The sequence below is a fragment of the Bison bison genome, unplaced genomic scaffold (assembly GCF_000754665.1).
Source record: "Bison bison bison isolate TAMUID 2011002044 unplaced genomic scaffold, Bison_UMD1.0 scf7180017864201, whole genome shotgun sequence".
Classification (NCBI taxonomy): domain Eukaryota; kingdom Metazoa; phylum Chordata; class Mammalia; order Artiodactyla; family Bovidae; genus Bison; species Bison bison.
In genome coordinates, this window is record NW_011494773.1 from 4,249,866 (window position 1) to 4,265,192 (window position 15,327).

At 39.4% G+C, this 15,327-nt stretch overlaps 1 protein-coding gene across 7 annotated transcripts in view; it reads left to right on the forward strand.

Moving 5' to 3' along the window:
* Positions 1-15,327, forward strand: part of NRXN3 (neurexin 3) — a 1,738,382-nt gene that overhangs the window by 1,670,547 nt on the left and 52,508 nt on the right. For 5 of the 7 annotated variants that reach the window (XM_010844398.1, XM_010844399.1, XM_010844401.1 and 2 more), the window contains one exon: positions 9,502-9,580. In XM_010844398.1, the coding sequence (XP_010842700.1) occupies positions 9,502-9,580 (79 nt within the window). Of the gene's footprint in view, positions 1-9,501; positions 9,590-15,327 lie in introns of all 7 variants that reach the window. The other 2 variants (XM_010844400.1, XM_010844404.1) reach the window with 1 other exon arrangement.

The window sequence follows — 15,327 nt, forward strand, 5'->3', positions numbered from 1 at the left end:
GTTTGGGGGAGAATGGATACATGTGTATGTATCCCTGAGTCCCTTTGCTGTTCACCTGAAACAATCACAACACTGTTAAGCAGCTATATCCCAAGACAAAATAAAAAGTTTGAAAAAAATAAAACTCAGTGTGGTTCCAATAAAGATACCTACACAGAGGTGGGGCTCAAGGGTTATTCAGAAAGTGTCCTCTCCAGGCTGAACTTTGACCTTTTGTTTTTGTTTTTCTGAACCTGCCTCATGACATGCCCCTGTCTTTTACACTTGAGTATGACAAGTTCAAATGATTTATTTCATTTTCTCATCATGGTATTGGTTGCTTCTTTTGAAGATGACTATAAAGAGGATGTTAAAAATAAAGTGAGGATATAAGGACTTCTCTGGTGGTCCAGTGGTTGGGACTTTGCCTTCCAATGCAGAGGGTGTGTGTTTGATCCCTGTTCAGGGAAATAAGATCCCACATGCCTCCTGGCCAAAAAACCAAAACATTAAACAGAAGCAATATTGTAACCTATTCAACAAAGACTTCACAAATGGGCCACATCAAAAAACTCTTTAAAAAATAAAGTGAGGTAGAGATAATCATGCCCATACAATCTTACCATGCTTTAAGGACTGTTTTAGGACTGGGTTTGAACTGAAGGAAGTGGTGGGGTTGATGGTGAAGAAGAGAGGGATGAGATAATCACTTCTAACAAATTTGCCCAACTTGCAGGGTTTCACCTTTGGTGCAGTCTAAAACTCATCCAGTAGTTTGTGTGTGTAATGGGGAGGGGGATCTACTAGCAGTGCTCAAAGGTTGAACTATGCAGTGGCAACGGTTTGATGAAGAATAGCTTAGTAAATACATTTAAATTGAGGTGGTCAAACTTTTCAAATATCATTAAAGATTACTGATTGATCTAGAGTTCTTATTTAATTAAAAGTATCCCAGACATTCTTTTTTTTTTTTTAAATATAGTGAGACCTTCTGTCATATGAGATACTGAACTCCAGCTCCATCTCAGAGTGGAAGTATGGAGACAAGAAAACTAAAACACCAAGCATTGGAAGGAATTTAATTCTTTTTAGCATGAAGCAGCTGCAGAGATGTATGGCTGTTTTCTGTGGGACTTCAGAATATTTATGGGCCTTTCTCTTTTCCTTTTTCACTGGAAGAAAAGCGATCATCATTCTTGAGTGCGTTATTTATAATTTCATAAAGCTGTTCTGTGGCAGGACTTATTTTATCTTGCATTTAATCTCGGTCAAATAACCGTGCTTCCAAGGAGCTGGGTTGAAGAAAATGATTATTTCCACCCCCCTCCCCCAAAAATGATTAGCTTATTCTTAGTAAAAGATAAAGGGCTAAAGGCTGGAATTTTGAAATCACACATAGGTACCTGGGCAGTAAGGAGGGAGAGGAGTGAAACTCTCTTAAACTGTTCAGACCATGGCAGCAGATATTTTTCTCAGTGCCAAATAATGAATAACAATGAAGAATGGTGTGGAACCATCCCTATACTGAGATGAGGTAGGGCCTTTCAGAGTAAATAATTAGAAACAGGTGATTATAGAAACAATAACTCATTGGTGGAAAATGAGAAGCCAGGCTTGTGAAACTGAGGGAATTGAAAGTAAATATACCTATAAATATACTTGGGTGGACAGAGTTTTGAGCTTTTTTCTGTCCCAGTTTATTCTAAGGTAATTTCAATAAACATTGGTAGGGGGTAAAAAAAAGAATATAAATGCAATAAAAAATCTTTCAGGAAAGGAATAAAGAGGGCTCCTGCCAGAGAGATATTTTATTGAAAGTTATTATAATACCTATCTTTAGTTTTATGAGTCCTAATACAAAACCAAGTACTTTCAACATGTGGATTAAAAATATGAAATACATATTTTAAAACTGGGTAGTGTGAATTATTATTTTTAATATAGGACTTAGCTAATATATTGAGACAGAAGTATATTTTCCTCCCCTTGAGAAGGTGAGTAAAGGTCTTTCATCTGCATAGTGGCTGGGGTGGGGATGGTGCAGTCAGACTCAGGCCTGTGTTCTGAAACCACGTGTATCCACTCCCTAAGGAAATGTGACAGATGACACCGGTGAGGTGTGGGGAAGGGAAGAAGGAGAGGCGTCCGGGAGGGCAGGATATTAAATTCACGCTTATTATCCAAGTTTGCAAGAACAGCGCGATAACTCAGGGAGCTGTCATCCTGTCATCCTGGGACGCCTCTTCACTCTAGTTGCCCTGTACTACTCGCGGGTATACAAATAAACTGTGCTTTTTCATGTCTCTGAGCCTTTGCAAAGACTGTCGATTTCACCTAGGATGCCCTTCTCCTCTTCAAAGCTCTCAGCTTTCCCCTGCTTCGCTGCTGCCTGTCCCCGAGGGCTCACTTCCACATCCTCCTTGGCCTAGGAGCTCTCTCTCTTCCCCTGTGATTTGCTCCCTTAGTACCTGCTGCTGCCTCTTGTCAAAGCGTCCAGTTTGCTCTGTCAGGTTTGCCCGTTTAGCAGACAGGCTCTTCAGAGACTGAGAATTCCCAGGGAAAAAAAACTGCTTTGTCTATCGCTTTATCCCTACTGCTACAAGGCTTGACACATAGGTGGTCAATAGATATTTATTAAATGGCATGAATATTAATAAATGATACAGTAATAAAATGATACTGCTAATATATACTGCATTAATGTATTATATATAATATAGCAATAAAATATATTAATCAGGTATTAGTGAAGGAATGAGTGAATGAATGGAAAAGCACCTTGATGATATAGTTACCTGAAGGTGGATCTAATCACTCAGCCACTGAAAAACTGATGATATAGTTATCGCTGAAGGTGGATCTAATCACTCAGCCACTGAAAAACTGACTGGGGACTGTTTATGGATCTTCTAGTCTTCCTTGAAGTAAGTCAGATAAGGAAACATTATCTGACTTACAGATAATGTTGATATTTGACATATAGGAACCCCAGTATGTAAACACTTTAAGCTTCAGTTCAGTTCAGTTCAGTTGCTCAGTTGTGTCCGACTCTTTGCGACCCCATGAATCGCAGCACGCCAGGCCTCCCTGTCCATCACCAACTCCCAGAGTTTACTCAGACTCACGTCCATCGAGTCAGTGATGCCATCCAGCCATCTCATCCTCTGTCATTCCCTTCTCCTCCTGCCCCCAATCCCTCCCAGCATCAGAGTCTTTTCCAGTGAGTCAACTCTTCGCATGAGGTGGCTAAAGTACTGGAGTTTCAGCTTTAGCATCATTCCTTCCAAAGAAATCCCAGGGCTGATCTCCTTCAGAATGGACTGGATGGATCTCCTTGCAGTCCAAAGGACTCTCAAGAGTCTTCTCCAACACCACAGTTCAAACGCATCAATTCTTCGGGGCTCAGCCTTCTTCACAGTCCAACTCTCACATCCATACATGACCACTGGAAAAACCATAGCCTTGACTAGACAGACCTTTGTTGGCAAAGTAATGTCTCTGCTTTTCAGTATACTATCTAGGTTGGCCATAACTTTTCTTCCAAGGAGTAAGCATCTTTTAATTTCATGGCTGCAGTCACCATCTGCAGTGATTAGCCATTGGGAATTATGAGAGTTTTAGACAATCATTGTGAGGATAAAAAATGTTAAGATGACACGCAAGGCACCCTGATGAACATTTCTCACACAAGGACACAAATAGAGAAAGTTCCTAAGGCAACACTGCTATTTGAGAAGTGTGGCTGGTGGGCAGTTAGAAATAGCAGATGTCTTTAAAATATCTCTACCCTTGGTTATTATGAGTACTGAAGATTAATATGTGTTAACTGCTTAGCACAAAGCCTGAATATAGCAAGTGTTTAAGTAGTAAATTAATAGGCCTGATTTCAGAGAGTTCAAATATCTTTTTCCTCTCAAGAGTACTAACTGCTCTTCTTTCGAAAGAATTATGAATATTAATGAAAAATGACTATGATTGTAAGAAAACAGATACACTCACCAACACACACTCTCTCTCTCTCTCTCTCTCTCACACACACAAACACACACACACATACACACAGCCTAGGGCTACTACATTTTATTTAAGGAAAAAAGTCCATAGTTCCATTCTAAATGCCTGTGATAGGTGTATCCAGAGTCTGTGTAATATTGCAATAGTCAAACGTACTCCACCACCCATGGGAACCAATAGTTAAAGAAATGTGCCTTTTCTTCCAAGGGTAAGAGTCAGACCTTGCATTCGCTTATAACTGAGGAAAGGCACAGATAAGAAATATTAAAAGCTCCTAAAAGCCTTGGGTTTTCTGAGAGTAATTTTGAATCAAATAGACATTACTTTAGGATGTGATCCTGAGTGTATATCCAAAAGCCTTGGTTTGTCATTTTTGCTGTTTTTTTCAGGTAGCTAGACACAGAAGTTTTTTTTTTTTTTTTAATCCCTAGATATAGTGATCTTAATCCTGCCTTTTGCAAATCAAAGCTTGCTGCCCCTGGCAGAGGGTCATGGTGTTCTGTGGCAGGCATGGCTGTATCCAATGCCAGGTTCTCCAGATAAACATTGTTTTCCACAATGGGCAAGGAGGGGGTTGCGATATTTGTAATTGCTTTGGGGATTTCAGTGGCTGTGGCCATAAATGGTGATGGTGAAGTTTGAGAGACAGAAAGGAAAGGGTTGAATTCATATAAGACCCTTGCAGAATGTCTGGACCTACAGCCCTTGGAAACTGACTTCATCTTCCAGTAAACTTTTAAGCTCTCTTGGCATGCTCTTCAGTATATTTTTCTTGACCACTCTTCATGGCTGATCCAACCAGAAATGGTGTTTTTATCACTAGTGGAGGTCAGGAATTATCAACAAGGAAGAGCAGTTCTAATGGGGGATAAATCAGTAAAGATAGAATGCAAAGGCAGATAGCGAATCTATGTAAATTAGGAGTAGGGACCAGTTTCCATGTCCCTGTTGATTGACTGGTTGATTGAGTTAGCTAGTTGTAATGTTTATTGAGCATGTACCATATGCCAGAAACAGAGTCTCACTTTTAACATTACTTTTACATCACGTGCCCAGGTGATGACAAAAGGCTCTATTCATCCCAGTTTAGAGATGAAAGTAATTGAGGTCTGAAGAGGGGAAGTAACTGGCTCTCCCAGCTCACAGACTGTATGTTTAGGAGCTGGGATTTGCCAACTATACTGTCTAGAGGCAGGCCCACTCTTCACGGCCTGTCGTCTCCAGTTCTTAGACACCATGCATAGGAGCTTCTGGCAAAATGTGCTTCTGTTGTCTGGAAGGAACATTGTTCTCATCCATACACATATTAAAAAAAAGAAAAAAATCTCTGGGAAGAGGGGCATGGCCAGTTCACTTCACTGAAAGAAGAGGAGTGAGGATATGGGTGAGTATAGATGTGGGGCCTGCCCTGGGGGTTAGGGGCCCATTGTGCGCACAGAAATGGAGGTAGTGATGGAGAAGGGGAATAGGGGCTGGGGACAGTGTCACTTAAACCACAGCGGGGAGAATTTTTGTAGTGTTGGAGGAGGCTGTGGGCCTGTTTAAGTGCTGTGGGCCCTTGGCAGGTCACAAGCCATTTCCATATTTAAGAGGAAGCCAAGAGCAAAGTGAAGAAATTGTCTTCAACTGCAGAGCCTAGTACTTATCTTAAAAACCAAACGAAAACAAAAAAACAACTTTGCATTGTTTTTTTGGCTGATAAAAATTCAGTTAGTTTTTACAATGTTAAAGATTCCCCTAATATGTTAACACCTTTTTGGTTTCTCTTGAAGTTTTGCGTTCTTTTCATACATTTGCTCAGTGGCCTTTTTAAACTTTATTACCTGACCTTCAATTCTTAAGGTGAACTTGCTAGATTTTCATTAACTCAGCAGTTTTCATTCATTTCCAGTGACCAAAGCTAGTTAAGCCCTATATGGGCCATTCTGTAAGGTTCTTATAATCAAGTCACCAACAATTAATTTCCAATTGATTACATGTTAGAAATGTGTTATCAATCTTAAGGAGATTTTTAGGCCATTCCCTCTCAAGTGCTCTTTTCCATAAAATCTTAATATCAGGTATACTGCTGCTGCTGCTAAGTCACTGCAGTCATGTCTGACTCTTTGTGACCCCATAGATGGCAGCCCACCAGGCTCCCCCATCCCTGGGGTTCTCCAGGCAAGAACACTGGAGTGGGGTGCCATTGCCTTCTCCTATCAGGTATACAGTATATTTGTTTAAGAACTGTGGCCCTTGGCAGGTCACAAGCCATTTCCATATTTAAGATCTTCCCCCTTTTGCCCACAACCAACTATTGCTGAGTGGTGTCATCCCCACAGAAAACACATGCCTTAGAACTATCAATGATTGTGTTATCATCGTTGTTTAGTCGCTCAGCCACGTTTGACTCTGTGGCCCCGTGGACGGCAGCACGTCGGGCTTCCCTGTCCTTCACTGTCTCCCAGAGTTTGCTCAGATGCATGTCCATTGAGTCTGTGCTTGCTATCTAACCATCTCATCCTCTGTCATCCCCTTCTCCTTTTGCCTTTAATCTTTCCCAGCATCAGGGTCTTTTTCCAATACGTTGGCTCTTCACATCAGATGGCCAAAGTACTGGAGCTTCAGCTTTAGCATCAGTCCTTCCAATGAATATTCAGAGTTGATTACTTTAGCACTGACTGGTTTGATCTCCTTGCAGTCCCAGGGGCTCTCAAGAGTCTTCTCCAACATCACAGTTCAAAAGCATCAGTTCTCTGGAGCTCAACCTTCTTTATGGTCCAGTTCACATCCATACGTGACTACTGGAAAAACCATAGCTGTGACTGTACTTTGCCAGCAAAGTGATGTTTCTGCTTTTTAATACACCATCTGGGTTTGTCATAGCTTTGCTTCCAAGGAGCAACTGTCTTTCAAGTTCACGACTGCAGTTACTGTCCACAGTTAATTTGGAACCCGAGAAAATAAAATTTGTCACTGTTTCCACTTTTTCCCCTTCTATTTGCCATGAAGTGATGGGACTGGATGCCATGTTCTTCTTTTTTTGAATGTTGAATTTTGAACCAACTATTTCACTTTCATTCTTATCAAGAGTCTCTTTAGTTCCTCTTTGCTTTCTGCCATTAGAATGGTATCATCTGCATGTCTGAGGTTGTTGATATTCCTCCTGGCAATCTGGTTCAAAACTGGTAAATGGGCCTGTCAAGATGGTATATTGTCACCCTGCTTCTTTGGCTTATATGCAGGGTACATCATGCGAAATGCCAGGCTGGATGAATCACAAGCTGGAATCAGGATTGCTGGGAGAAATGTGGCCTTTCCCCTATATTTAACCTTTGCATCTGCACAGCTAATATTTATTCTCTTACCACCTCCCTTCCCTAAATGATGGGAAATGGACATGTACTGGCCCTATCACAGCCAGAAACTCCAGAAGAGTGAGCTTATGATCTCTGACACAAATGGTGATACTCCAGGATACAAATGCCAGCATCAGTTGCTGGAAGTGAAATGTACATGTCACTAGTGTCTTGAAAATTGAAAATAAAAATAGAATGTTTGAAAAATAGTTTTCTATTAACTTTGAGGAGGAGAGCAGGGGTTGAAGTATCTCCTTGACAAGTGTAGAATAAAGATCAAGAACGTGGTTTAAGGCACCTCTCTGCCACTGTCAATTAAGCGAAATCAATTACCTAATGTGGTTTTTCTACTGTGCTTTGCTGTGTTCAGCGATTCTACGCCTCTTATGTCTATTTCAAGAAGGACATTGTCTGGAAACACTAAGCTTATGGGTTGTCATGCGTATTCATTTTCTAGGGCTGCCATACCAAAGGACCACAGACAGAGTGGCTTAAACAAGGGGGATTTATTTTTTCACAGCTCCAGAAGTTGGTATTCTGAAGTCAAGCTGTCAGGGGTCCAGTTTCTCCTGAGGCCTCTCCCCTGGCTTATAGATGGCTGTCTTTCCCCTGTGCCTTCCCATGGTCTCCTCTGTGTGTGTGTGTGTGTGTGTGTGTGTGTGTGTGTGTGACAATCACTTCTTTTTGCAAGGAGAGCAGTCATGTTGGATTTACTTACCCAAATGACCTCCTTTTAACTTCATTACCTCTTTAAAGACCCCATCTCCAAATACCAGTCACATTCTGAGGTACAAGGGGGTTAGAACTTCAATATACGAATTTGGGAGAGGACACAGTTCGGTCCATAGCATCCTGTAAGAAGGGGACGCAAGAAGCCTACAGGAGCTACAAATGCCACTTTTAAATAAGATGCACGTGTTCAGACCTTCACTATGTGTTTTACCAGCTGTGAGTCTTTTAGCAACTCACTTAACCTCTCTGAACTTCAGTTCTCTTTAAAAGTATAATAATCATCCCTGTCCCGAAGGATCAGTGTGAGAATTGTGTCTCATTAATTAGTAATAACTATAACTAGTAAGCCTGTATATGTGTCTAGCAGAGCATCTGAGTGGTAATTGCTTTTCCTCTTGAATATGGATTGAGACTTCAGTGCCTTGGGAATAATAAGACTAGCAAGTCAGTTAATACTATGAACATCAGGAAGTAGAAAACAATGAGCATTCATTGAACAACTGCTGTGTTTTGAATACTCATGCACAAAGTAGGGCAAAAGTTTGGTTTTTAGACGAGAGCTGTAGATTAATGATTGATGGGTTGATTTAAAGAGTATTTATCGTGCATGTAGGATATACCAGGTACAGAAAGTAGTCTTATTTACTGTCTAGCAAGGGCCCTTCTCACTGACCATGCCCACAGTCCTTTATATTTCTTGCAGCAGCAGATTCCCTGTCTTTGGGTAATTTTTTCAGGATTCAATAGAAAAAAAAAAGTCTCAAATTGAATTACCACTGTTACAATCAGAAATTTTGTGCTCTTTTCAGATACAGCCTTACCTGTGTCCAGAGGCTGTCTTGTAGTGTCTGTCTACTGGTCCACATTACTAATTCAGCTAATTGCAGCAATTACATGAAGAAATCGCTGATGGCAAGAGAAGTCATTATGCTATCCCCGAACAGACTGCCTTCCGCGGCGTTCATTAATTACGCCAGCCTATGGATTGGCGACCACCAAATCATACACTTGAGACTGCACACCATATGCACTGAAACTCTCTCCACGCTGCCGAGCGTTTCTGTGCTGGCTTGCTCTCTTGCCACCACCTGCAATAGCCCTTCTCCTGCCCTTCTGATTCTCAAAATTGAAATTAAAGTCAGGATAGAGTCAGGCTGCAAATGTGATCTACAGGGATGGGATAGGCTTGAGCCTCCTGGAACCACCTTGGGTTACTCAGCTTCCCATGAGACCCACCCAGAGTGTCTGGACCCAGAGCCATCCACAGCTACACAGGAGTTAAAATTCTCTACCCTACAGCATGCCCTCTTTAGAGAAGAGAGACAGTAATGGTGATTGAGGCAGGACACAATGATGAGTCTTTGGTGCTTTTGTTCATTGGTTTCCTTATCTCTCTCTCTCTGCCCCCATCTCATTATTTTTTCTTTGACACGCACAGCCAACATCAGATGACCTTGTTTCATCTGCTGAATGTTCAAGCGATGACGAAGACTTCGTTGAATGCGAGCCGAGTACAGGTAGGTTAGGTCAGTCTTGTTTTGCTTGCTTTATTTTTTCATTTGCAAAAAACAATACATACATATATGTGAATATACATGTGTTTTATATATATTATAGTGTGTTAGTGTGTGTATTTCCTATATCTATATATGTATGCAAATACATATATAAATATCACTGTGCAGTCGAAAGCATCAAATCCCATGGAAGGAGCCATAAGACCCCGGGGAAATTTAAAGTCAGTTCCTTGACTAGCTAAAGAAAACTCAATCGGACTTAACAGTGAGCAGTTAGACACCCAGATTAACCGCCAGAAGAAACAGAAAATATGTAGCAGCCAGTGGAATCTATGAAATTGACAGGGGGTGAGGGCATGAAGACTTCTATATTGGATTGACATCAAAAACAACAAAAAAGCAAAAACATAAAGCCAAAGTGGAGCCACAAAAGTCATTTAATCCTCATGAACTATTCTAACTCTTAAGTGGCAAACCAAACCAAACCAAAACCAAACAAGCAAAAAACATTTTTTTTTTTCCATGGGATTTCAACAGCAGTTAACATGGTATTATATTTATACTAATTTTGTTCATTGTGTGTTTAGAGAATTTGTGCAGCAGTATAGCATAGTAAACACAAAATTAGCACAGAACCATGCCATGTCAGCGGCTGTGATGCTTCCAAATGTATCTACTGTGCTGAAGTTGAGAGGACTTTGGCAATTAGCAGCTTCAATGTGTTCCCCATGTGCACCCAGATACATTCAATGTTTTATGGTCTTTCTTTATAGTGAGCTATATACGATATAATGTCCAGTAGGCAACTGCAGTCCCTAATTATTTCCTATCAACTTTCCCAAGTCGTCTGTTTTGAGACTTGCTATAAGTTAAAAATTTACATTTGTATATATAATAGAGAACAGATATCATCGAATGTCTGTGTATGTTTAATAGCATTTCAAAGCTGGAGTTGGGTTAGGATCTTATTTCTTCAAAGGCTAAGAGAAATAAATAGAATTTTCTAGTTGATTGTTCGGGTTACTTTATTTTCATTTTCCTTTTCTTTAAAAGAAAAGGAGAGCCGTTAAACATTTTTTTTGTTGTTGTTTGTTAATTCTAGAGAAATTTATAAGATTCATGAAAAAATATTAGTATAACAAAAGTAAAATCTTTCATTTGTTATGCTAAAATGATTTACAGATTTTGTAGAAGACTGACTGCTTGGTGTCTGGCAAGTGGCTTTGGATACAGGAAGTTCTCTGGGTTTCTGTTCTTAGCATAGGGACAAAGCAGTGATATGTCGGGCCTTTTCTTTCTGGAGTGTGTTCCATTTCTTTGGAAGCTCAGTTGTGTGGGAGGAAAGTAAGTGTGACCTGGTTAGTCAGATTTTTTTTCAGACTTTGAGTCATAATATGGTATTAAGTGAAGTTTTAACTATAAAGGGAGGATTCTTCCAGTCCATACCAGAACAGATTTTCATTCATTCATTTAATAAATATTGCTGAGCCCTCAGGCAGGATACAGTGCATCTCCAGATTTGAATCCTTCCTGTTCTAAGGGTTTTCACAAATGAACTGTTGGAAAATATAATATAGAGCTTTACTATCTAAACTACCTCTCCCGCAGAATTCAGTTCAACAAATATTTTTTGAGGGTCCTTGGTGTATGCCAGGTATGTGTAAGATATTAAGAATTTAGCTATGAATATGGCATGATCTCCAAGATGTATGTTAAATTAATTGATTGGGGCCAATAATTTAAGATACTTAGACTTTAATTTGGATTCCCTATTTACCCTTTATCTGGTTTTCTTGCTTTCATAGCAGTGATATCTATGCAACAATGTTTATCAGATCTTTAGACGATAAAATCCAGACTTGATCGCTCTGAATCATCACGCCTGTCTTCCCTACTACCTCCACACCCGAACATACACACACACAACAGACATCTCCATAGCAACATCCATCAGAAGACAGAGGGCTTTTCTAGATCTCTGATTCATGAGATCTGCAGCTGCCCAGGTTGTGAGTATAATTTGGTTACCATTTGGTATCGAACATAAACAGGCCAAAACCTGAAAAGCCCCAGACTAAGTCCGTTTTCTTTTTTAGTGGCTATGCAGGTGTTTCATCTGATTCAAAAGCAGAGGACAGAAATTCAATACCAGCATTTCTTGAGTGATATAATTACACGGGGCAGGTAGCGGAATAAAAACAATTTTTAAAACAATCTGTTGTGTTCTGCAAGGGAGGATGGGAGGGAATATATAAATAAAGCAGGTAACAGAGAGCCCATCCCAAAGGAGTTAACATACCAGCTAAGAGACTGGTATTAATATCCTTTGCCCAGGATTATTTAACTGATCACAGTTGAAGAATGAATGTTTCTTCTTTCTAAATTTAACTCCATAAAGTATTCCTGGTAAGGGATTCAGATGCACAGGGGAAAAGTCAGAGGCATATTTAATGCAAGAAGGAGATAGATATTCCTGTTGATGCAGAGGCTTTGCCTTGGGGGCCTGATTAATACTGATGAAGATTACATGCATAGAGCTATCAAGTTCTTTTTAGCATTGTATGAGAAATATCTCTATAGCCCTCAGATTTTCCAGAAATAATGAAGATTAAAAATCAGAAGCATTCAAGCCAGTTGTTTCCATGGCTAGATTTTGCACTGCCTGAAGAGAAGTCTTCTGTTGCCCATGCAACAGTAGATAATGCTGACTTTTACATAACTTTGAAGTAAATTGCTAGCCCTGAGATTCTATGCAAATACTGCGATTAAAATTCTAGTTTTGAACCTTCTAATTCACTACCTCAGTTTCTAAAATTTTATTCTCTTCTAGACCTGATGTTTACTGTAAATACACTAACTTTGGCTAATCTTGTGTCATACTTGAAATTACCTTATCTTCTCTGTGTTAGCCAATTTATAATTTTCTAGGCTCTCTCAGTTATAAGGCATTTCACTTCTGCAAGTTCTTTCCTGATTAATTTAGGTCCATTAGATGCTCTTGCTTTTCATAAATTTGGGCAGTCTAGTATATGTTATATTCAACAACTTTTGTTTTCATGTGGGCATCAAATTTTAAATGAAATGATTTTTCCTATTTAATTTTATTTAAAACAAAATGGACTTTATTGCTGCTGGTTTTGAGCCAGATGTAAGCGAATGACTTCTATACTGACAACCCACTTTGGCATTTAGGGATCACCCTGGTTTGGTGTAGCTTAGTCATATCATGTTTAGGGACCACTTACAGTTTTTTAGCTTGGCCGATGAGTCTAGAAACCTCGTAAATCCATTAGATCTCAGATTTTCTCTGTATGTGTTTGCTGGAACATACGTAATAAGTTTTTTAAAAAGGCTAAATCATGAGAGCAAGACACAGAGTGAAATCTCAATTACTATTTGCTGACTGGATTTATATGATTCTCAAAATACCTCATAACCTTAAATTAAAATTGGAGATTTTTCATACCTCTCTCTTCATCTCCCTTTGAACAACTAAATGAAACCTGTTGAATTATTTAAAATATATGATTTCATACAAGTAAGTATCACCCTAACAAAATCCACATTTCTTTAGCAAAAACAATTCTCTACTACATCCCTTCTTTTGCTGAGAATTAGACCATTTTATAGTGAGTTGCAGGGAAAATTTCATTTTCTGAACATTTGCTTTGAGAACCCAGAATTGAAATTGTGAACTATTAAATCATAATGAGTCCATCTGTAGCAATAAAAATATTCAGAATATTTGAATAGCTATCTAAGTACCTAAAGTTGAGGATCAGGATTTTATCTTTCCTAATGTGTAAACAGTAATTGTGTCCCCTACAAAAGAAGTATTTAATAGTTCAGATTTGTGTCTTTGCATATAAATGCCTCTCCTCCCAACTATACTTCTATTGATATTAAATTCTGCAGTAAATGCATATTTCATTGTTGATTACCTCTTTGTAATCAACAACAACAGCAACAACAACAAAATAAACAAGCTGGAGAGGATTCAAATAACTATGAATTCAAATAGCTAGGAAATAGGATTCTCTCACAGAGAAGGCGATGGCAGCCCGCTCCAGTACTCTTGCCCGGAAAATCCCATGGACGGAGGAGCCTGGTGGGCTGCAGTCCATGGGGTCGCAAAGAGTCGGACACAACTGAGCCACTTCACTTTCACTTTTCATTTTCATGCATTGGAGAAGAAAAAAATGGCAACCCACTCCAGTGTTCTTTCCTGGAGAATCCCAGGGATGGGGGAGCCTGGTGGGCTGCCATCTATGGGGTCACACAGAGTCGGACATGACTGAAGCGACTTAGCAGCAGCAGCAGCATGTGATTGTGGAAGTCAAATAAAAATTAAGATCTTTAGTAAGATTGCCTCCATGATCTAAAATATGGGAATGGATTCTAAAATTCAAAGTGATAGAATTCACTTTTCATTCCTTCTCTCTCCCTCTCCCAACTTCTATGCCTAGTGTCTCCATCTTTAGGAAAAAAATAAAAAACCATCAAAATGAATGCATTGTCAGATTGGCTTTTGCATAATTAAAAACTACCAATTGTCTGAATTTTGTGTTTTATGATCTTAAGATTGGAAAAATCCTGGGAGCAGGGTTTATAGAGCAGAGGAAAAAAAAATAAAAAGAAATGCCTTTTACACCTGAGCAGTGGGTATGGCAGTAATTAACAACTATATTGATTCATCCAGCCATTATCCAGGGATACATGTTTCTAGTTGTCAATTAGCCAGGTTTCTTGCCTCCACTGATCTTAAATGTCCTTTGATCACATCTCAAGAGACCAGCACTTCCACCAGAGGGCAGACAGTAACAGGAAGTGAAGATCAAACACATTCATCCATCAATAGGACTGTACTAAACAACTTCCATAATGGTGGGATTGAGGGAGATGTTTAAACTAATGACAATAATCTGAGATCACAAAATAGTTACTACTCCCAGAGTGATTCTCAGATGTATTTTTACTCCTCAAATCTACAATCCTCACATTTGCATTCGGTGTTATGGCTGCTTTGTTCCTCTTTGTTAGTCACACTATAATATCCAACTCATTATAGGGAAATTTAAATTTGGTGAAACACCAAGAATTTACCCATATTTATGTTCTCCAGGTGGAACTGGGTTCTTAGTCTTTATCAGTTTGAGGTGCATCAGTAAAGTATTTATAATATGGAAATCTGGCACTGAATTGTTAAAAGCTCACCAAATCGTTAGAGTTTTTATTCGCTGGGACGTTGCGGAAAGTGCAACTGAAGTGTTAAGACAGTAATAGTTTTCTAATAAAGGATAGGAAGAAAGAGAGCATTATTTTTCAGAATTCATAGAGGAAAAATAATAAATGTGCTGATTATCAACCTTAACTAGGATGTTGGTAATCTTCAGGGTTTACAGAAATGCATTTTGTCATTAGTGGCTCTAGCAAGCTCCAAGAGTTATCAACTTGTACATTTTTATTACAAAGAAATTGATTTTTATTTAATTTTAGATTTTTCCATATGGAAACTCATGATTGGTAAATAGAATATGTTGCTATTCAGTGCATGGTAGAATAGTAAATGCCTAAATAAAATGCCATTGAGCTTCCCTGGTGGCTCAGTGGTAAAGAATCTGCCTTCCAGTGCGAGAGACAGGGATTCGAGCCCTTATCCAGGAAGATCCCACTTGTTGTAGAGTAACTCAGCCTGTGCACCACAGCTATTAAGACTGTGCTCTAGAGCCTGGGAGCTGTAACTGCTG